The 22,296-nt window shown below is 38.8% G+C and overlaps 2 protein-coding genes and 1 non-coding gene across 3 annotated transcripts; 2 read left to right on the top strand and 1 right to left on the bottom strand.

Moving 5' to 3' along the window:
• The first annotated feature begins 2,215 nt into the window (after positions 1-2,215).
• Positions 2,216-4,231, top strand: LOC137742745 (large ribosomal subunit protein uL29). The gene is made up of 4 exons (XM_068482687.1): positions 2,216-2,318; positions 2,419-2,554; positions 2,675-2,831; positions 3,901-4,231. The coding sequence occupies exons 1-4, from the start codon at positions 2,315-2,317 to the stop codon at positions 3,973-3,975; spliced, it is 372 nt and encodes a 123-aa protein (XP_068338788.1). The 5' UTR covers positions 2,216-2,314; the 3' UTR covers positions 3,976-4,231.
• Positions 4,232-4,448: 217 nt separating this feature from the next.
• On the bottom strand, positions 4,449-4,522 carry TRNAR-UCG (transfer RNA arginine (anticodon UCG)). Its single transcript has one exon. It is a non-coding gene; the product is annotated as a tRNA-Arg (tRNA).
• An 11,237-nt stretch (positions 4,523-15,759) lies between these two features.
• Positions 15,760-17,837, top strand: LOC137742733 (exocyst complex component EXO70H1-like). Its single transcript, XM_068482676.1, has one exon. It carries the CDS (start codon positions 15,861-15,863, stop codon positions 17,757-17,759), a length of 1,899 nt encoding a protein of 632 aa, XP_068338777.1. The 5' UTR covers positions 15,760-15,860; the 3' UTR covers positions 17,760-17,837.
• The last annotated feature ends 4,459 nt before the right edge of the window (positions 17,838-22,296 follow it).

Below are 22,296 nucleotides of genomic sequence, written 5' to 3'. Positions count from 1 at the left end.
ATCGTGGTTCTACTAGTCCTAGGCTTCAATTTGGTGTAAAAATCGTGAAAAATGGTTGAGAAACGAGAGAGAAAACGAAGTTAGAAAATTTTTCCAGTTTCCGGCGCCGGCGACGTCGCCGGAGAAGGAGACAGAATATTCCGTCAGACTTGACGGAATATTCCTGACACTGTTGACGGAATCCGTTAGAAATAACGGAATATTCCTCACGGCGTCAGTTGACGCCGTCAGCGTGGCCGGCGCGTGCGGCGGAGAAAATTTTTTCTAAAATTATGGGTGTGATCCTGAGGTTGTGTAGAGCACGTTGGTATATTCATTTGTCCAATTTGAGCAATGTATGAGAAGTTATTACGAGAAGTTGGTTATGTGCTTTAGAATTAATGTTTTTGTAGTTGTTTCGCGTATAAGTGATACGTATCCCGAGGACGAGCGTGGTCACTCGAGGCAGGGGGGCTACGACCCTTCCACTTACCAGTGAGTGGGCTTTTGGTTTTCCGTATATACCTATATACATTTATATTCCCAGAAATTAATTAAAAAGAGTTAATTGTTTTATGCCATTCACCATATTATTATCGTTTGAGCATCATTGCATGCATTAGTAGTGGCATACATATGCATATGCATATTGGGTGCTGTGGACGCACATGTAAGTGCCAGGTAAGTGTTATCCATATTTATATTCAGTAGTAGTTTGAGATGCTTAGAGAGCTCATAACCTGCATCCCCGGTGTTAGTGCTCCCGCCCAGAGTAGGGCACAGTCCTTCACGTGATGTTCACCTCCCGCACCACACGCTCAGCTTGGATCCAAGTTAGGCGCACAGTCCTGTCGTACAGACCACATTAGGTGGTTCCGACTCGTAGGTGACCCGCGATTATTCGCACAGCCTTCACGTGATCGTAGCACTAGAGCGTACATATGTATTACACCCAGGCTTGTCGTACAGACCACTTTAGGTGGTTCCGACTCGTGGGCAGGTTCAGTTATTGACTTGAGATTTGAGCTCTATATGCAGCCGTACAGGTCACGTTAGGTGACTCCGGTTGCCAGTTTATATGTTATTGATATGATTTATACCTGAGCACTTGCATTTCCATTATGAGATTCTGACATGGCATATTCTTGAGCATGATTGGCATATCAATACATACATATATGTTTATTTTCTGGGAAGTATACAGGTTTTACGGCGAGGGGTTAGAATGTATTTTACTAAATGGTTTTAGAAAAGATTTGTTTTTGCCCACTCACGCTTTTGTTTTGCGCCCCTCCAGGTTCTAGTTGCTTAGCAGTTTCGGTGGTTTCCCAGAGGGTTCTCCCGGCTTTTCTAACAGATACTCACCAGCGTAGGGTCACCTTCGGGTGTACTATTGTCGCATCTTTTCTTTTGGACTGCTGTAGACTTGCTCTGAACTTGTGTCTCACTTACGCTAGCACTTGTTTTAGTACTTTGTATGCTAGTTTTTAATTATTCGTACTTTTATATTACTATCTTATTAGCTTCCGCACGTGCACATGGTTACGTCACCTCCGTGTGACGGCCAGCACGCTCTGATCTCGGTCGGGATGCGTCAATCTCAATCACAAAAAAATGCATGAAAACTAAAACACATGTAAGATTTATTATAAATGGTGTCTGAAATTGTCATAACTCATCATTTTGTTTTTTAATTTGAAAATCGATTAATGTCGTCCCTGAATCTTCCAATCACACAACCATTCATTACCATCATTTGCCTTACCGTCTAATACCTATCAAAGTTTGATATGGAAAAAGGTTATTGCTGCCATCTATAATTTTTTGTTATATGCAAGAAGCGTTGTGTACCAGGAAATTGAACGCTGAACCTTATGTCCAGATTTAAATGTTTTTAAACACTTCAGCTATCAACACCTTACAATCAACCATCTAACTTTGAGTACAACAATGGAAAGTTTATTATAACTTTGGTGTCTACAAATGTGGGTTAAACTCATTAACCATTAAGCCTAAAAGAGTTCCTTAGTAAGTTGTCTTTAGATCTTACAAAAGTCCATCTAATTTAGGGTTTTTTTCCTTCCAAAGGGGATGTGATAATAGAGCTGAAGACCCGATTGGCCCAAGTCCATATCCACTTCAAGGACCCAAATGGACAATGGGCTCAACGATCCACAATCACTTGAAGCCCAAATCTAATGGTGAAAAGATCAAATAGTACTACGGATTAGGGTTTTAGAAACATATGGTTATTAAAACTGCAGCCAAGTTCTAGGGTAACACTTCCCGTCTCCACCTTCTTCTTCCAAAGCGAGCAACACCGACTGCAGCAGTAATGGGTACGATCTGCTAAATTCTCATCTTCCTCGTTTAATCTCTTCTGAAATCGAATCTGTGTCGTTCTAATTTAACTTTTTTACAAAAAAATTTATTTAATAGCGAGGATTAAGGTCCATGAGCTTAGGCACAAAACCAAGGCAGATCTATTGGCTCAGCTGAAGGATCTGAAAGCAGAGCTCGCTCTTCTCCGGGTCGCCAAGGTCACCGGTGGAGCCCCCAACAAACTCTCCAAAATGTATCCTCCCTCTCTCTCTCTGTAATTTTTTTTGATTGATTTGACTCGTGGAATTTTTGTTCAATTTTTTGGGGTTTTTTTTTTATTTTTTTATTTTTTTATTTTTTTGTGTGATTTCAGCAAGGTGGTGAGGCTTTCGATCGCTCAGGTGTTGACGGTGATGTCCCAGAAGCAAAAGGCGGCTCTTAGAGAAGTCTACAGGAACAAGAAGCTCCTTCCCCTCGATTTGCGTCCCAAGAAGACCAGGGCCATCAGGAGGCGTCTCACCAAGCACCAGGTACGGCTAATCTGCATCCCAGTAAAACCCGATTTCGGTTTTCATTGATTTTTTCTGCGTAGTGATTTGGGAAGCTGCCCATTTGTTTAAGAGTTGTGATTATGTAGGAAGTCTACGAGTATACTTTTGTTATGTTTTTCCTTTGCTTGAATATGATATGCATTTCTTTGTTTTGTTGACAACCCCTTTAACATTTTTACATTAGCTTATCGACGTGTGTCTTGTGAGAAATAAGTAAACGGACTGTCTTAGAGACCGAAACTAATTGTATCGGGATGAATGTAAGTTAATATGGGTTGGTATATGTTAGATGTTTTATTCTTTTAATTCAATAGTTCGTATACCATTTTGGCATTAGGATCTAGGTTCAATTGTTTAACTTTGGTTTGGCCTGTTCATGGTTAAAATGAAAAGGCAAAATTTAATGGTTTTTCGATATGATCCCGCAATTAATTGACTTGACTAGAAGCGCCATCTCAAATCTACCTTAGCTAATAAGCTCACATTTACTTATGACACGGAGTGGAGCTAGAGAATCTCTATCTCAGGTTAGGCTGCTATGTGTTCTTGTTTGAAATTCAAGGTCTAGTCTTCGTTGGTGTTTGCAATCATATTGGAGACCATTTCTTCTATTTGATTTTCCTAGTTAGACTTACTTGAATACAAATTTATTTTCTATCTGGTTAATATGGTTTTGCGATTAGATTTATTTTTTTGACCAGGATCTTATTTGATTCCAGTACTTGTGCAATTCTTCTTGGCAACTATTTAGATTTATTAAGCTTGTCCTTGCTCTATGGAGTTTTTCGGTTTAACTTCTATTTCTGCATTATTGTATTGTTCATAGTGAGCTCCACTTCTATTGGTGTATGTGAACTGCTGCATTGTTTTGTCTATCACTGCCCACCTCTCTCTCTCTCCACCTTTCTCTCGTTCGTAACATGAACTGTAGGTTACCCTTGCTTAGCCCGCTCCACAGTATTGTAGCTGTCAGAATAATTATCGATGTTAAGTTTTCTGGCAATATATTTTTATCCTAATTCGGTTGTCAAATTGTTTTTTTTTGTAGGCATCTTTGAAGACAGAAAGGGAGAAGAAAAAGGAGATGTACTACCCATTGAGAAAGTACGCAATCAAGGCATGATTATGGATCCAGATTTGAAGGGAATTGAGAGTTTCACCCGTTATATGGTATTCCAAGGACATCAGTTTAAAATGTTGAACTCTCCGTAATTTTATCTACGTTACGTAGGCGCTATCCCAAATATGATTTCGTTGATCCAGAATTTTAATGCTGATTTTGCTTTCGTTTATTGTTTGATCCTTTGCCATCAGATTATCAGAGGTTCAGTTGTCCTTAAATCAACAGAACCAGATGCATTCGAATCTGTTTGCTCTCAGGAGTTGAGTCTGTCGGGCTCTTCTTGTTAGCCAAACTAAATATTTTTATGTTGTGATTTCGTGAGGGTTTAGGGTGCCCGACCACTTACACTCGAGTTTAAATTCCCGTCCTTGTAAATTTTCACTCTGTCAAAAAGAAATACAGAGCATTTGTGTTGAGCAAACCATATGCTTAAAGAAATACAGAGCATTTGTGTAGAGCCAACCATATGCTTGCGACCACAGTGGGAGTCGAACCCGCGACCTTTTGATCCGAAGTCAAACGCACTAATCAACTGCGCTATGCGGTCTTATCTGAGCTGTTGGATGGTATACATGCCACTAGCTCAAAATTTTTTGGTTTCACGAAGTGGGGATCTCGACCTAAGGGCCCCATTCATGTCTATGTTTCAAGCATTCTGTGCGTTAAGAGAAAATAATTGTGAAATTCTGAAAATATTCCAAACTTGCAAAGAAATTTCTTCAGTGGGTCCCAACTTAATGCTCACCTTGTGCGTGTAGAAATTGTTGAGTTAAAAGGCTAGAAATGGCGTTACTAATCAATATATTAATTATAGGGATAACTTGATATAGATCCAATTTTGTGAGCCATTAGTAGAATTAGTCCACTTCATTGAAATAGGTCCAATAATTAAGATTCCACGTATGCTTATTTGTGGTTTGTACCATATTTACCCCTTAGGCTTACGAATTGTTATAAATACACAAAATTTCTTAATTATGGGATTATTTGTCGTTTAACTAATCCCTTAATTGTAGGATTAGTTATAGCCATATAATCACCTCAACCCCCAGTCCGTTTCATCCCACCTTTTTTCCTTCTTCCAAACAATTCCCTCTATCAATCCTTCTCTTTTTTGTCTCTTCTTTTCATGGGTGATATTTTTGTGTTCTTCTCTCCAAATTCGTTCCTTTAATGAAGGTATATTATATCACATTTATATTTATATGTTCCGCCATGTAGGTTCCTAGCATTTTTCTTCTAATACAATAGGTAGTTTATTTTTGTTTTGCAGGTAGATTATATAAATGTGATATTAATAACATTTAAAGAAAATGGTCTACAGTTTAATTACGTCAATGGTAAAGTATTAAGGCTCTGTTCATGTCTATGCATGGTTTTTAAGAGGTGAATGTTAATATCCATCAAAGGGTGGATGAAAGTACTTTCTTATGATTTATGATATTGAACATTTCCTTGCCTGCGTCTCAACTTAATACTTTTTTGACCAGCTTCAATTCAAAAGAAAGAGGTTTTAATATCAAAGGATTTATAGCTCAATTGGTTAAGAACATTTACCCGATAGATCCACAATTTCACGTTTAGGGCCGGCCCTAAGAATTTGGGGGCCCTAGGTGAGCCTTCGAAGTGGGGCCCTAAAATTCTCTGATCTCTGGTTATTTATATATTGATTTGTATAAAAAAGAATTCGCTAAATGCATAAAAAGTTCTATTTTCACATCAAATATTATTAAAAATTAATATCGAAAAAAGATAAATATAAAAACATTACTTAAACATTACACGATTCACGTTTTTGACACAAATGTACTATATGTTTGCAGTCAAGACTCTAAGATTGGGAGTGAAGAACAATAAAACTTGATGATCAAGAGAGTAAATAACAATAAAACTTGATTGACGAGTATAATAAATTCAACGCCAATTGTTTCTCTTGTGTTTTTTTTTTCTTCTAAAATCAACATCATACTAACGAATTGAATATTAAAATAATCCATTGAATAAAAAGTTATTGAAAAGAAAAATAGAAATTCAAAGTTTTGATTACCTTAAAGTACAATCTTTAAGACCATATGATGGTTTAAACATTCAATAGAAATGGAGAGAATGAGAAATTGGTTTAAAGACTTGAGTTTTATAACTTTATATGCATTTGGACAAATGGATTGGTAGTAAATTCGAAAAACAAGAAAAATCTAGTGATTGAAAGGCACCTTCGTGTTTCGAACTCAACACCCCAAAGAAAAATGAAGCCAACATTTCCACTGCACTAACAAAAGAATTATGATATTACTTACTTTTTTGTTATTTATATGTTAATTACAGGATGTAAAAATTTTTTTGGGGACCCTTCCGAAGTGGGGGCCCTACACGTTTGATTCTCTTCTCCTGCAATATAGATTTGTATATAAAAAATCAAATGGTTTGAAATGTAATTAGGTCAATAGTGACAATACAAGGTATATATATGCACTATTCACACACAAGTCCGCTAGCAAACGCAAATGTGGATGTTTGGTTGACACCCGTTATGGATCATTTTCAAGAGTATGAATAATTGAAATTTACACACACCAAAAAGGAAGCGTGCAGGTCATTCTTGTACTTCTCCCTGCATAGAGATTCTTACTTTTAATTCTAACGTTGCTTAATTGACTCTTCCACAGTTTCACATTATCACTTGGTCTCCAGCTGCATGATCGATGTCTAATTTTGAGTCAATTACATGCGGCCTGATTGGACATTCTTGTCACCAAACTTTACGCGGTGACCTCCATAGCACAGCACACAAAGCAAAGACCCAAAGAAGCTGCTTAATGTTGTCAGGTGAATACTTAGAAACTGACAATGCAGGAAGGAATATATGTATACAACTCCTTATGTCCAAAATTTTAGCTGCGTATCTGTGGCTTGATCATTTTTTCTACCAGTTACCCGTTAATAGGAAGAAAATGACATGCACCATACGCGGTATATAATTCACACTACACCAATTTCGTAACATGTTATAATGTGCACAAGGATGAAAACATATATATTCGAACTTCAATAAAAATTAGCAAAAAAAAAAAAAATCATTTGTCCATAAACTTTCACCGGGTTGAATCCCATCTTAGTCTTGGGAGTACGTGTACGTTAAATATAACTACACCCTAAGAATAACCACAGCACACATTACTCACTTATTTTATATTCATGAATCAATAATATATCACGAGACTCGTATTTTAATACCACACAATAATTTTTCGTTAATAAAAAATGTTCGATGGGATCGAATCCGTATTATGCGAGTCAATTATAGTAGAAAGGGAATATAACAAAGAAACAAAATCCATTTTGAAGTTAAAAGCAGGAAGTTTCCCATGTTTTGTTACGTTATATACTAATAAAGTCCACCTAATGCATCACTTTTTTAAATTTGTCAACTATTGCAAAAACGTCACGGATTATGGGAGTTAAAGGGAGACATAAGCCATCCACATCAAGCCACGAGACCCATGACGCAAAACAGAAAAGGGAAGAAGCCAATTACTAATCTAAATGGGAAATGGGGTCTCCACTACTTGATTAAGACACCATTAGGTATACATATTATATAGATAGATTAATGTCATTGATCGCGTTTTGATTTTTGACCATTCTATTACCATCTATAGGTTAAGAGCATCTCCAAGAAATGCAAATTTAAGATGTAAAAATCACTTTTACATCTTATTTTATATTTTTGGAAGTGTATATAATTTTATTGGAGAAATGTAAATTTGGAATTTCATTTCTCTCTTTTTATTGGCGGGATGACCTCCAAAAAAAATGTAAAAAAAAAGGTAAATTTGCATCTTTCTGTGAATATGGATATCTGCATCCCACCATTAGATTGTTTTCCGGCCAACCAAAAATGTAAAATGTCAATTTGAAAGTATTTTGCATCTTTCATTGGAGATGCTCTCAGAACTTGCTAATAAGAGATCACAAGTCTCTATCACAATAATTAAGGGTGAGTAAGAGTATTTAATGATTTATTTTGGCGACAAAACTTGATTAACATCCAATTATGTTGGGGATCTAACCAAAGCCAAAGGTTATAAACTAGAGAGAAAAACAAATAAAAAAAGGACAAATTTAGATAAGTTTAAAAAAGTGCAGTTTTAATTTCCATACAGCTTCGTAAATTCGTAGTCGATGTACCGAATTAAACTTCATATTATACGTAATTGTAAGCTCCAAGGATCAATCCAATGCTGCACAACTGTACACCTATATATACTTAATTTCTCTTTCGTATCATCTATATACATATACACCTAGCTAGAAGCCTATGAGTAGTTTATATCAAGAACTCCATGTAATTAAATGTGAATGCAAGAGGGTCTACAGTACTCGATCACTATAGTATCTGCACTGGGAAAACTTTGTTAATTCGTTCCCATTAATAGAGCTAGAGTTTAGACGTTACTCCATGGATTATACGTTACGTGCATAATTAGTCGAGAATTTACCCGATAAATCCAAGGTTTCGCGCGTGTTCAATTCTCTTCTCCTCCAATACAGAATTGTATATAAAAAACAAACGGTTTGAAATGTCATTAGGTCACCTAAGCAAATGTGGATGTTAGGTGTCACCCGTTATGGGTCGTTTTCAAGAATCTGAATGCTTGAAATTTACACACACCAAAAAGGAAGCATGCTTGCACTTCTCCCTGCATAGAGATTATTACTTTTAATTGTAACGTCGCTTAATTGACCCCTTGCACAGTCTCACATTATCTTTTGGTCTCCGGCTGCATGATCAATCTCTAATTTTGAGTCAATTACATGTGGCCTGATTGGACCATTCTTGTCCCAAAACTTTACGCGGTAAGCGTCAATAGCAAACCACAGAGCAAAGACCCAAAGACCCATAGAAGCTGCTTAATGTTGTCGGGTGAATACTTGGAAACTGACAATGCAGGAAGGAATATATATAGACAACTCCTTATGTCCAAAATTTGTGCTGCGTATCTATGGCTTGATTCTTTTTTCAACCACTTACCCATTGATAAGACAGAAAATGACATACTCCACCTTTAGGGTATGTAGTATGTACATCCGGACGTGCATATATTGTAATTTTTCAGTTAGATCGTAGCACAACTATACGCAGTGTACAATTCACAATACACCAATTTTATAACATGTTAGAGTTAATGTGTACACGAATGAAAACATATATATTTGAACTTCATAAAAATTAGCAAACAAAATTCATTCGTCCATAAACTTGCACCAGGTTGGATCCCATCTTAGTCTAGGGAGTACGGGTCGTTCGACAGTTTGATCATGGACATCATTAATATATACTACATGCTAAGAATAAACAAACGCACTCGGCACTCACTTATTTTATATTTTTTTAATCAATAATACATCATATGACTTACATTTTAGTTCCGCTCAATAATTTTTCGTTGATAGAAAATGGTTCGATGGGATCAAATCTGTATTCTGCGAGTCAATTATAGTAGAAAGGGAACATAACAAAGAAACGAATCCACTTTTGAAGTTAAAAGGAAGTTTCCCATGTTTTGTTTGCGTTCTTTACTAATAAAGTCCACCTGAAACATCACTTTATAAATTTGTCAAAGATTGCAAAACGTCACGGATTATGGGAGTTATAGGAAGACAGAAGCCATCTACATCAAGCCACGAGGCCCATGACGCATAACGGAAAAGGACAGAAGCCAATTACCAATCTAAATGTGACATGGGATCTCTAACACTTGATTAAGACACAATTAGGTATGTGAACTACTAGTTGGGTAGAGAGGAGAGAATATAAATTATATGTAGCAATACATAGATTAATATCATTGATCGCGTATGGAAATTTGACCCATATTCTACTTTCTTCAATTGGTTTAGACCATCTCTAATGGAAAGATACAAATTTGAGATGTAAAAGTCACATTAATCACGTCTCATTTTACATTTTTGAGATGTGTAAATGTTAATTTTACTCCAATAGGAGAGTTGTAAATTTTGAATTTCATTTATTGTTCCCTCTTTGGTTGGCGGGGCGACCTCCAAAAGATGTAAATTTACATTTTTATTTATATCTTCTCCTGAATATGTAAATATATTACATCGTGCCATTAGAGTATTTTCCGGCCAACCAAAAATGTAAAATGTCAATTTAAAAAACCTTTGCATCTTCCATTGGAGATGCCCTCAGCATTTGCTAAATGTCCCTCTATCAGAATAATTACGGTGAGTAAGAGTACTTAATTAATGATTTTTAGCGACAAAAGACCTAACTAAAGCCAAAGGTTATAAACTAAGAAAGAAAAACAAATAAAAAGTACAAATTTAGTTGAGTTAAATACATGTATTAATCAGACAATTAAGTTGAAGAAAGTGCAGTTTTAATTTCCATACAGCTTCGTAAATCCGTCCATATTAAACTTCATTTGTACGTAATAGTAAGTTCCAAGGATCGATCCTATGTTGCACAACACCTAGCTAGACGCGTATGAGTAGTTTTCATCAAGAACTCAATGTATCTGCTGGTAAATTAGGGTTTACATCCTGTGGACAGTGAAGACATGCAACGCGCATGAGCACTATTTGTTGCCATTTGTAGAGCTAGACTTTTGACGTTACTTCATGGATTATACGTTACGTACATAACTTCCCACTCATAGTGATGGACAAGAACAAGAAGATAACAACGCAGCACATGAGATGATATCAACTTCTCCATGTGATGCATAAATATCATCAGTTGTGTACATGCCATTTCCACTACTTGAACCAAGGTTTTACATATTTACTTTGGAAGAAGTTCGTTCAAAAATATACGTAAAACCTAATTCGTAAAAAGTTTAGAAACTAGACTCTGGCACTACATCTTAGTTGTTGTAGGATTGCATACTTAAAATCTAGTAAAAAAATGAGCGTAAAAATCACTTCCGTCCCCTTTTTAAGTAGTAATTTTTCTTGAACATATTTTAACCAAGCTTCCTCCACTTCTTTTGTTCAGCAGTTTCAAGTCCTCTTGTATGAGCTATGTATTCACTCCTTTCAACTCTCTTCTCCTAATTATCAATTAAGAAAATAAATTAATTTTTATGTAAGAGTACTTAAATACACGTATAATTAAAATGCACATAAAGCATGTAATGGGCCTGCAGATAAATCCCCATGTTTTCAAACGCTTCGTCGATCGACATATATATTAGTACGTATAGGCATAATTAGTTACCATGACTTGGTCAGTGACGACTTTCTCAACATATATTCATAATTTAGATAAATTAATTTATAGAACTCGGTTAATCTAATTGATTAGTCTCACAAATTCTTAGCTTGGTACCTGACCATGGGGATAATGTCAATAGATCATATTTAATATCGTTTGCTGTTTTGTAGCTCCGAGATGGCGAGTACTTCTCATCACCAGATTCCACTACAAGGATATGCCCACATATTGACAGATCTATAGCATACAAAATCAGATTAATTAATTGAACTATATGCCGGAGGAACGTTGCATTTTAGCGACAAAGAATGAATCAAAGTACTAAAATTGATCATTTTGCTCCCAATATATAATATGTGTCTATATATATATTGTATTCATGATGCTAGGTATACAACAATTATTTTGTTTTGCATTTAAAAAAAAATTAAATCTATTAAAAAACATCACACAAGTAATCAAACGATCACACACGCGCATACCTTAAAAGAAACATCACAGCTTCATAGTTATAAACTCATCCGTCATAAGTACATTATAATTTCTCTGCCACGGAGAACACACATCAAATCAATAAGAAAGAACTCATGAAGACCTAACTTTGCAAGTCGTAGAACTAACGGAAGGCACCACGAGGAAAAGGCTGCACCACCCTCTAATGGTATTTGATCTTGCAATGTCCATGCATGAGTCACGTCCAACAAACGTCGGGCTTTCATCTCATAATTATTTTCCATGTGCACAAACTACAAGAAATACAAAAACTACCACCTAAAATCTGAACACCAGCCACAATTTAAAGATGTGAGTTTGAGCTAAAAAATCACATAAAGATACTAACCTGTTGATCTTGCGAGATTGTTTTGTGAATAAACACTAGCCCTAAAAATAGAAATAATGTAAATTGCATACCCCAAAAATAATATAATTTAGCTTATAATTATACAATTAACTGATTTTAGTTCATATATAAAGTATAGAGTAATTGCATAGCCTCAAAAAATCTTGGAGTCATCACTTGATAATTATATAACTTTAGTGGATATATAAAGTATAAGGTAAGAGAAATAAATTTCATACCCTCTTTCTCAATTCATACACCTCTTTTATTATGTAGCTGTAACTGTTAGATTGAACAATTAAAATAAAATTAACGATCAAAATTAACAGAAGTATGTAAAAGTAAAATAACGATGTGTTGAAATCACTGCCCATAAATTAAATGCCTAGCTACCCAAAAGTTTATATTGTATATATTATGAACCATTATAAAGATACTAAGGGTGCAACTCGTTTGGTTTGGTTGGGTGGTGGATGGTGAACCTAACTCTAACCCAATCTTCACAATTCAAGTTTGGGTTGGGTTCAAGTTCATGCGAGTTTAGTCAAGTTTGAGTCTAATTGGGTTCAGATTGGCCAACTTTATCGAGTTCAATCTTATAACACATCACCATCCACACAAAAGTTAAAGCAAACAACTTGAAGAGTATTTCTAATGGTTCAACCGAGCGAACTTTTATTTAAATTACAAGATGTATCAAAGCTTAAACCAAGATAAATGTAAAAGTAGCAATGTCATTCATTATCCGGATGAAAATCGACAATAAACTCCAAGTATAGTCAATCTTTTTTTTTTTTTTTTTAATTTACTATTATTAAAGGGAGGGGAAGTAATATATACACATGAGCGAATTCGGCTCAAAATCGGGTTTGGTTTTGATTGACATGGACGGCAATGCATCAAACCAACCCAATCCAATAAATGAAAGGGTTGAGGTCCGGTCAGTAATAGTCTGAAATCGAGTGGGCATAAGCAGATTCTGGTTGATCCAACCTAAATTGCACCCCTTAGAGGATATCGCATAGAACAAGGTTCAAGTAGATTTGACTCGCTTAGCTGATTAATTAAGTTGAACCTTCTAATCATTCCTCATTTTGGTTGGGAGGGATAACAATGGAGGATAGTCCTATGCCACACTTTGTTGGCATATATGTTGGATGCATGCAGAATCGCAGATAATAATAGGTTAAACTTTTTTTTGTTAAAAAAATATGACATTTCCTAGGCAGTCAATGATTTGGTTTGGAATCTTTTAAACAAGAGGTAACATACACGAGAGGTTTTTATGTATCTCAGAACACAAAGTGGTACATTACATGTTATAGTATAATTAGTGGTACATTACAAAATGCATTACATTTCCTAGGCAGTCAATGATTCTAATTTCTATTAATTTTAGGACATATTTTTAATATCTTTCACTTAAATTGTGACATATGATGTACTACATTTTGTTCTGAGTCTGAGCAACTAAAAAATCTCTCGAGATAAAACAAGACAAGGTGTGACAATATTGCATTCATAATACATAATTTATTTTTCCCAAATGGACAAATAATGGCTAGTGCTTAATAGAATTAGTAGTGTGATACATTTAGTGGTGGAGCTAGCATAGGGTCATTCGTTGCTCATGACCCTAAGAACTTCAAAATTCCTATGTATATTTGTGTGTATTTGTATTTGACTCCTATATACTAAATTACAACCTCCTCTTTCTAATTTTATTTTCTTCTATCCTCATCTTTTTTTTTTCATCTCTTCTTATGTGCGACTCTATCATACACAACAAGTACTCTATAAATGCCAAATTTGACAAGCCTTGACAGTGTTCAACAGTACCCAACAGTTTCCTACAATTGCCCTCGACAAGCCTCTACAAAATTATGACCCCATTTAAAAATACTGGCACTGAATACATACAATGACAACTAAATGAAGTTGAGAACTTTGCACATTGTTTCAAAAGGGGTCCTAAATCAAAACCTCGAAATCGAACTCTAAAGTCTACATCCTAAAGCAGTAAATCACGTTCAAAATTTGCAACCAATAAAAGAACAAAAATTAATGAACCATTCGATCACAACCCTACTCGACGTTGATCCTGTTAGCATCGCATGCAAGATTTAGGCAGTTGAAATCTTAGGTAGTTCTTGTTGTAATTTATGATATCATATGGATCGAACCCAACTGTCAATGGCTACGTTTGATCTCATGGTTTTATGTTGCTGCTTGGATTAGACTGTATGAGAACTCGAAAACCACTTGACCAAGAACTGGTCATCTTAATCCTTATTAAGCACTGGATTTACAGCTAATTACACTTTTTTCATCTACAGATTAATTGGGTCAAAGAAAAAAAAAAAACAGATTAAATTCGAAACCAGAGAGTAGGTAAGCAGCAGGAGGCAGGCAGGCCCATTGTTTACTTTTCTCTTCAACTGTAGCAATTAAAATCCTGTTCAATAAAAGCTCAAAACCAGACGAATTGGTGGTCTTCTACAAAAATTTGGTCAACCTCAGAAAAAAAAGGTCTTTCTTCTTTTCTTCGTTAGTAATTAAGTTCAGACTTTAATAATTTGATCCCTTTTACTTCAAAAATAAAAAATAATAATAATATGATCCTTTCCTGCCGCATGCATTCAGTTACATACGTGCTCAAAGCCAGACCTCCGAGGACCAAGTCTCTTATTTAAAAGTTAGATAAGATTGTCTATTTGTTTAGGACAATACCTAAACCAAAGATTTAGTCACGGGAGAAGATGTACACAATTGGCACTCTTGTAATTAATTGTGTTGTAACTTTTATATCGATGAATTATCTTTATCGCTTATGTTAAAAAAAATATTAGACCATTTCGAGACCATCTGGAAAAGAGATGTCAAATGTAAAACATCACATTATTTGATGGCTTATGTGGCAGTTCGATATTTTATACATTCTTTGCTTCACCTGATATGTTAAATAAAAATGTCGTGCTATAATTTTTTTTCTCACTTTGCGGGGTCCAATTATTAAGACAACCAATCAAATACTTATAAGTTGAAACACATAGCAGAGGCCTTTGTCTTCAATCGACTCAGCTCCACATAAGAAACTAAAAGGTCGGTGGAGAGAGTCTTGCTAACATCTTTTATTGTAAGTCTATGTGGCAGTTTTGACATCTTCATATATTTTTCTGACAAAAAGTAATAAATAGGAAATTATTTTTATTTTCAGGGTGGAGAGGAAGAATGAGTAGGATTCTCTCTCCCCTCCTATTCTCATCCCCTTCCTCTTCCCTATCATCTTCTCACACTTTACTTTTTGTCTTATTATCTCAATAAAAAAATTCAATATAAGATATTAACGTGACTTAATTGTAATCATTCAAGTAAAAAGAGAGAGAAGGGAAAAGAAATTAGGAGGGAAGAAAATCATCATCCGAAGAAGAAAGCTAGTAGTTTCCTGGTCCCTTTCTGCTTGACCCTAATAAATCATCATTAGCGTAATCAAATTCCCAACCTTCAAATCTTCATTTACTTTACCATTTGTTTCAGGACCGCGTACGTACATATTCGTATTTCTACTCGCCCAATCACATGCAGACATAAATACACGGACTCATAAGTCAAACATTTCCATTTCACCCTCCCCCACTCCCTCTATAAATACCCCCTCACTCCCCCATACCCTCCAGAAACATTTCACCTTCCATACCTTCATCTCTCTCTCTCTCTCTCTCTCTCTCTCTCTCACCTCCAAATCCCCAATCAACCGATCAAAATTTTGAATTTAGGAACCTGGGTTTTGAATTCTGGAATCTGCAGATGCCTAGGAAAGGAATGCGGACTCTATTTTTCAAATCTCCGTCTCCGTCGCCTTCAAACTCTCCCTCCAGAACCACCGCCATGCTGCCTTCGTCGCCGCGCCACAGCTTCTCCGACTCGCTAATGGAAGAGAACATCGAAATCGCTGAGGCCCTAATCACCAAGTGGGACTCCGACTCTGGTTCCACTTCCTACACCGCTGTCACCTCCATCTTCTACGACGACCGCCAAGAGGCGAGACTCTACCTCAAATCCGTTAGGGACTTGCAGTCCGCCATGCAGCACTTCCTCATCTCCCAAACCACCAGCGCCGAGAAGCTCATTCGAGCTCAGAATCTCATGCAATCCGCCATGAAACGTCTCGAGAAGGAGTTCTACCAGATTCTGTCAGCCAATCGGGAGTATGTAGATGCCGAAACGGTCTCCAGCCGGTCCTCCAGAGCCTCGACCCGGACCAGCGTATCAGATCAAGATTCCGAGTCGGAGGACGAGTCGCGAGTCGCAACCGAGTCGGTGGACCACATCTCTTGGGTCGCGATGTCTGATTTGAAATCCATCGCCGATTGCATGATCGCCTCCGGATACGGCAAAGAGTGCGTGAGAATTTACAACATCATCAGAAAATCGATCCTCGACGAAAGCCTTTACCTCCTCGGCGTCGAGAAGATGACGCTCTCACAGGTTCAGAAGATGGACTGGAGCGTTCTGGAGAAAAAGATCAAGAACTGGTTAAACGCCGTCAAAGTATCCGTTAAGACTCTGTTCTACGGAGAACGGCTGCTCTGCGACCACGTCTTCGCCGCTTCGGACTCGATCGCGGAGTCCTGCTTCAACGAGATTTCGAAAGAGGCTGCAATGACCCTGTTTGGTTTCCCGGAATCGGTGGGAAAAAGCAAGAAACTTTCTCCCGAGAAAATGTTCCGTGTTTTGGACTTGTACCAGGCGGTATCGGATCTCTGGCCCGAGATCGAGTCCATTTTCTCATTCGAATCAACCTCCGCCGTCCGATCTCTGGCGGTTAACTCCCTGGTGAAGTTGGGCGAGGCCGTCCGTTCGATGCTCGAAGAATTCGAATCGGCGATCCAGAAGGAAACGTCCAAGACCCCGGTCCCCGCCGGAGGAGTCCACCCGCTCACGCGCTACGTCATGAATTATATAAATTTCCTCTCAGACTACACCGAAGTCCTCACCGATATAGTCGCCGACTGGCCGCTGGCGATCTCGACACCGCTACCCGAAGCTTACTTCGGGTGCTACGATGCCGAGGAATCGCAGCTTTCTATTCGCTTCGCCTGGCTCGTTCTCGTACTTCTCTGCAAGCTCGACGGGAAAGCTGAGCTGTACAAGGACGTGGCGCTATCCTATCTGTTCTTGGCCAACAATCTCCAATACGTCGTCGGAAAGGTCCGGAGCTCCAACCTCAAGTCCTTGCTCGGGGATTACTGGGTGGAGAAGCACGACTCGAAAGTCAAACAGTACGCTGCGAACTACGAGCGCATGGGGTGGACCAAGGTGTTCGAATCCCTACCGGAAGATCCGACAGCTGAGATTTCATCCGACCAAGCCACGGTCTACTTCAAGCGCTTCAAGGCGGCGTTTGAGGAGGCATACAAGAAACAAACATCGTGGGTCGTGATGGACCCGAAACTCCGGGACGAGATTAAAGTTTCGGTGGCGAAGAAGTTGGTGCCGGCTTACCGGGAGTTTTACGAGAAGCATAGGAACGGGATAATGAGAGCGTGCGGGGAGGACTCGTTGGTCAGATATGCCCCGGAGAATCTGGATAATTACTTGTCGGATCTGTTGTATGGGGTGGCGAGTGGCGGTAGCGTTTCGTCATTTTCCTCGTCCTATTGCTCTTCCTCCTCGTCACACTCGCGTGGGAGGCAGGGTCGTTGAGAGACGTTGGGGTGTCGTTTTGTGGCCCTTGTGCCGTCGTTTAGTGAGCATAATATATAGTGTTAGACAAATAAGGAATATGGTTGGAGTCCTTGTGTAATTGTATATAATATTATTATTGGAAGAATAAGCCGTCCTACAGCAGTCAAGCGGTCCTATAGCCGTCCTACCTTGTCCTATCTACACACTAGTCGTCCTACAGCCGTCCTACCTTATTCTACCTACACACTAGGACGGTTAACTTGTCCTCTACAGCCGTCCTACCTTGTCCTACCTACACACTAGGACGGCTACCTTGTCCTACCTACACACTTGTATCATGTATATATATCCTTGTAATCTTGTAGAGAAAAATAATGAAAAAAAAGGCATTCTCTTCCATTTTTCCACATTCACGTATCAATAACAAATATATTTTTTAGCCTACATACCTTTTTCTACATGGTATACAGAGCAGGTTTATAACCCTAGCCCTAATTTTTTTTCGGCAGCTTTCTCTGCCGTTCCCATGGCTGACTCTTCTTCTTCCGATGGTGTTTTTTCCCTTCATCATTCCGACCACCCGAATCTTGTCCTTGTATCCAAGAAGTTGAATGGTGATAACTAGGGGTGGTTCGGTATGGGATACCATACCGAAACTAGTATCCCGAATCCCAAACCAAAATTTTTCGGGACGGGAATTTGAAGACCAATCTCAAACCAAATTTTCGGGAATCCCAAATTTCGGGAATCCCGAAATATTTTCAGGATTTTGGGACAAATCGGGAATCCCAAATTGAAATATGAAATTATGAATTGTTCTTCAAATATATAATTCAAGAACACATTCATGAACTAGGAATTTCATTTCATTCACACTACTATTTAATTGAACACTGGCATGCCTGACTGTTTTTATCATAGTCAAAATTCAAATTAATTAAACCCTTTTTGCAATATGTTGAGAGACAAACTAATCAAGCCTTCTAAAATCATCAGTCATGGCAGCAGCAATAATAAAATCCACATGAATATCAAACAAAACATGAAAAATATGCAAGGTGTAGGGCATTCCAGGTTGCAGAGCATGAATTAGAAACTACTAGCATCAATTATAAAAGAATAATATATATATAATAATTAATATTATATATTTTCGGTTTGGTATGGGATTCCCGAAATATCGAGAAGCCAATCCCGAATCCCATACCGAAATTTTGGAATCGGTTCGGGATAGCATCCCAAAAATTTCAGGAATTTCGGTTTGGGAAATTTTTGGTTTGGGATCGGGATTTTTTCGGTTCGGTTCGGGATTTTCGGGAATTTTTTCCACCCCTAGGGATAACTACACATCCTGGGCCCGTGGCATGCAGCTTTCCTTGAGTGCCAAGAATAAACTTGGTTTCATCACTGGCGATATCCAAGAACCTTCTTCCTCCGACGACCCTGATGCTCACGCGGCTTGGCGTCGTTGCAATGACATGATTCTCTCTTGGCTTCTGCATTCCTTGGAACCTGACCTTCAAGAATCTGTGTTTTTTTCCACCTCTGTCCAAGCTGTATGGGATGATCTTCGCGAACGCTTCTCTCAGAGTAATGCTCCACGCATCTTCCAACTCAACCGGGAACTTGCTACAATTTCTCAAGGTTCTTCTTCTATCTCCGCCTATTTTACTCGCTTGAAAGCTCTCTGGGATGAGCTTGCTTCTTATAATGATGGCTGCACGTGCTCTTGCACCGCCAAGCATGACCGTCAACAACTCATCCAATTTTTAATGGGCCTCAACGAATCTTTTGCTGCTGTTCGTGACCAGATTCTTTTAATGAATCCCTTCCCACTGTTCGTCAGGCCTGTTCCTCGGTGTCTCAAGCTGAAAAACAACGCTCCCTGGGCGTCCTCCGCTTTGTCGATCAACCTGCTGCCATGGCTGTTCGTGGCCCGTCCCGTCCCTCTTCTGCTCGTCCTCCCCTCCACTGCACCTACTGCAATTTTGATTATCATACCCGAGACACCTGCCATAAACTTCATGGCTATCCGTTGGCCATCCCCTCCATGGCCAACTGTGGCGACCACCGCGCCGTGCCACTACTTCCAGTTCTTCCCGCAGCCATGCACCTTCCAGTCCTCCCCGGCAGCCACGGTTTTCTGCTTCCCAGCCCTATAATTTCACCCAGGCCCATCACGTGCAAGGCACCTAGGCCCCCGCCTCCTCTTCTACTCCAGCGACCCACCAAGTGCACGGGGCCCAGCCCACTTTGCATGACTTGCAGCTTGCCATGCCTGACCTCTCTGCCGAGCAGCACTCCCGTGTTCTAGCTGCTCTACGTGACACCACCACCCCTCCTCAGGCCAATGCCGTGCTCACTACTGATTTTGCCCAAGGTTTGTTACCTGTCACCTCTCGTCATGGTCAATGGATTCTTGACAGTGGTGCTACGGATCATATTACTTCTTCCGCTTTATGTTTGGTTAATCGTTCTCCTTCACATTTGCCGCCTGTTTCTTTGCCTAGTGGTGCTTCCTCTCCCATTACTTTTACCGGCACTCTTCCTTTAAATTCATCAGTTACTTTGAAGGATGTTTTATGTGTCCCTAATTTCCGAGTGGACCTTTTATCGGTTGGTAAACTTACAGATGGATTATCGTGTTCCATAACCTTCTTTCCTTCTTGGTGTGTTTTGCAGGACTTGGTTTCGAAGGCGATGATTGGTGTGGGTAAGCGATGTGGCGATTTGTATTACCTTGTGGCCTTTACCTCTTCTCTCCCCACCCGTCAACCTCTCTGCAACATCATTACCATCCCCTCCTCCCTCTGGCATAGGCGTCTTGGTCACCCCTCCTCCACTCGTTTGCAAGCTTTAGCATCTAGCTCTCTTAATTGTACTTTTGATTCTAGTCATATTTGTGATGTTTGTCCGTTGGCAAAACAAACTCGTCAACCTTTTCTTTTGAGTTCAATTTCATCAACTTTCCCTTTTGCTTTAATTCATTGTGATATTTGGGGCCCGAATCGTCAATCTTCTCTTTCTGGTGTTCATTATTTCTTAACCATTGTGGATGATTTTTCTCGCTTTACGTGGGTCTTCCTCATGAAACATAAATCCGACACTCAACAATTAATTAAGGATTTTTTTGCTTATGTCACTACCCAATTCCGCACTACCTTCCAATGCATTCGTACTGACAATGGTGGTGAATTTTTATCTCTTCGTAGTTTTTTCTCTGATCATGGGGTGCTTTTACAAACTTCTTGTGTTTATACCCCCCAACAAAATGGCGTTGTTGAAAGAAAACATCGTCATCTTCTTGAAACCGCTCGCGCCCTTCGTTTTCAATCCCATCTTCCTATCAAGTTTTGGGGGGAATGTGTTCTTACCGCTACTTATCTCATCAATCGTCTCCCTACCCGTCTTCTCCATAATAAATCCCCATTTGAGGTTCTCTTTTCGAAAACCCCATCTTATGACCACTTCCGCGTCTTTGGTTGTCTGGCATATGCCACCTCTGTCACTCCCACCACCAAATTTTCCCCTCGGGCTCATCGTTGCATTTTTCTCGGTTATCCTCATGGACAAAAGGCCTATACCCTTTACGATCTCGACAATCACCGCATTTTCACTAGTCGAGACGTCATCTTTCACGAAACTACTTTCCCTTATGCCGTTTCTCACCTTCCTATCCCATCCTCTTCGCCTACCCTACCCATCCCACCCCCTCTGGACTTTACATATAACCCACCCCTTCCTGCCCCGATGCCTCACCCTCCTCCACCTTTCACCCTTTTACCCACGGACATCCTTACCCCCCACAACCTACCAATCTTCTGTTGGAAATGTGCCCTAAAACCACTCATATGATGATACTTTATGGACATTTCACATGTTAAACTAATCTAGTTTAATATTAAGGGCAAAGATTATTGTTTGAGCCGTCTCATATAAATGTTATATGCTTAAACGATAAGTCCAAGGAATATGTGATTGGAAGAATGCGATCTAAAGAAATTAGATTCATGAGACCATTCTTTCGTTGACACATCCTAAACGTTCCTGATCATAGGATTGTCAATTGGGCATTGACAGTCCGTTAAGATCAGTACGTGCTATGTCTTCTCTCAGGGAGAGTGACTAATCTCGAGTCATTGGTGTGTGTGACATCAAGACAAGTACGTAGGTGCTCAATAGAGAATGAGTTCACTGAACACGATCAACGAAGAGTTCTCATATTCATGTCACATGAGAACTCATGGTTGGGATAATGCAAATTAGTCTTTTGACCTGAGGCATCACAGTTGTCTTGTGGTTAGGTCCTTAATCTTTGATTATGTCAAAGTCACTCCATCAGGAGGGTGTCCACGGCATCGTTGGGGTTAAGCCACTTAGCCATGGAGGCAAGTGAATGCGCAACAAGGGATCTCTAACCTTCAAACTGTTTGAGGGAGAATACTCTATGATATGATTAAGAATCTTTGGCCAAAGTATGAATGAGATTTAGGAATGTGTTCCAAATCACATTCAAGGTAATCATATAAGCACAAGACTCACATTGGATAGTAGA

This window comes from Pyrus communis, chromosome 8, assembly GCF_963583255.1.
Source record: "Pyrus communis chromosome 8, drPyrComm1.1, whole genome shotgun sequence".
In the NCBI taxonomy this organism is placed as follows: domain Eukaryota; kingdom Viridiplantae; phylum Streptophyta; class Magnoliopsida; order Rosales; family Rosaceae; genus Pyrus; species Pyrus communis.
The sequence above is the reverse complement of the archived record's forward strand: the minus strand, read 5'-3'. Positions and strand labels throughout refer to the sequence as shown.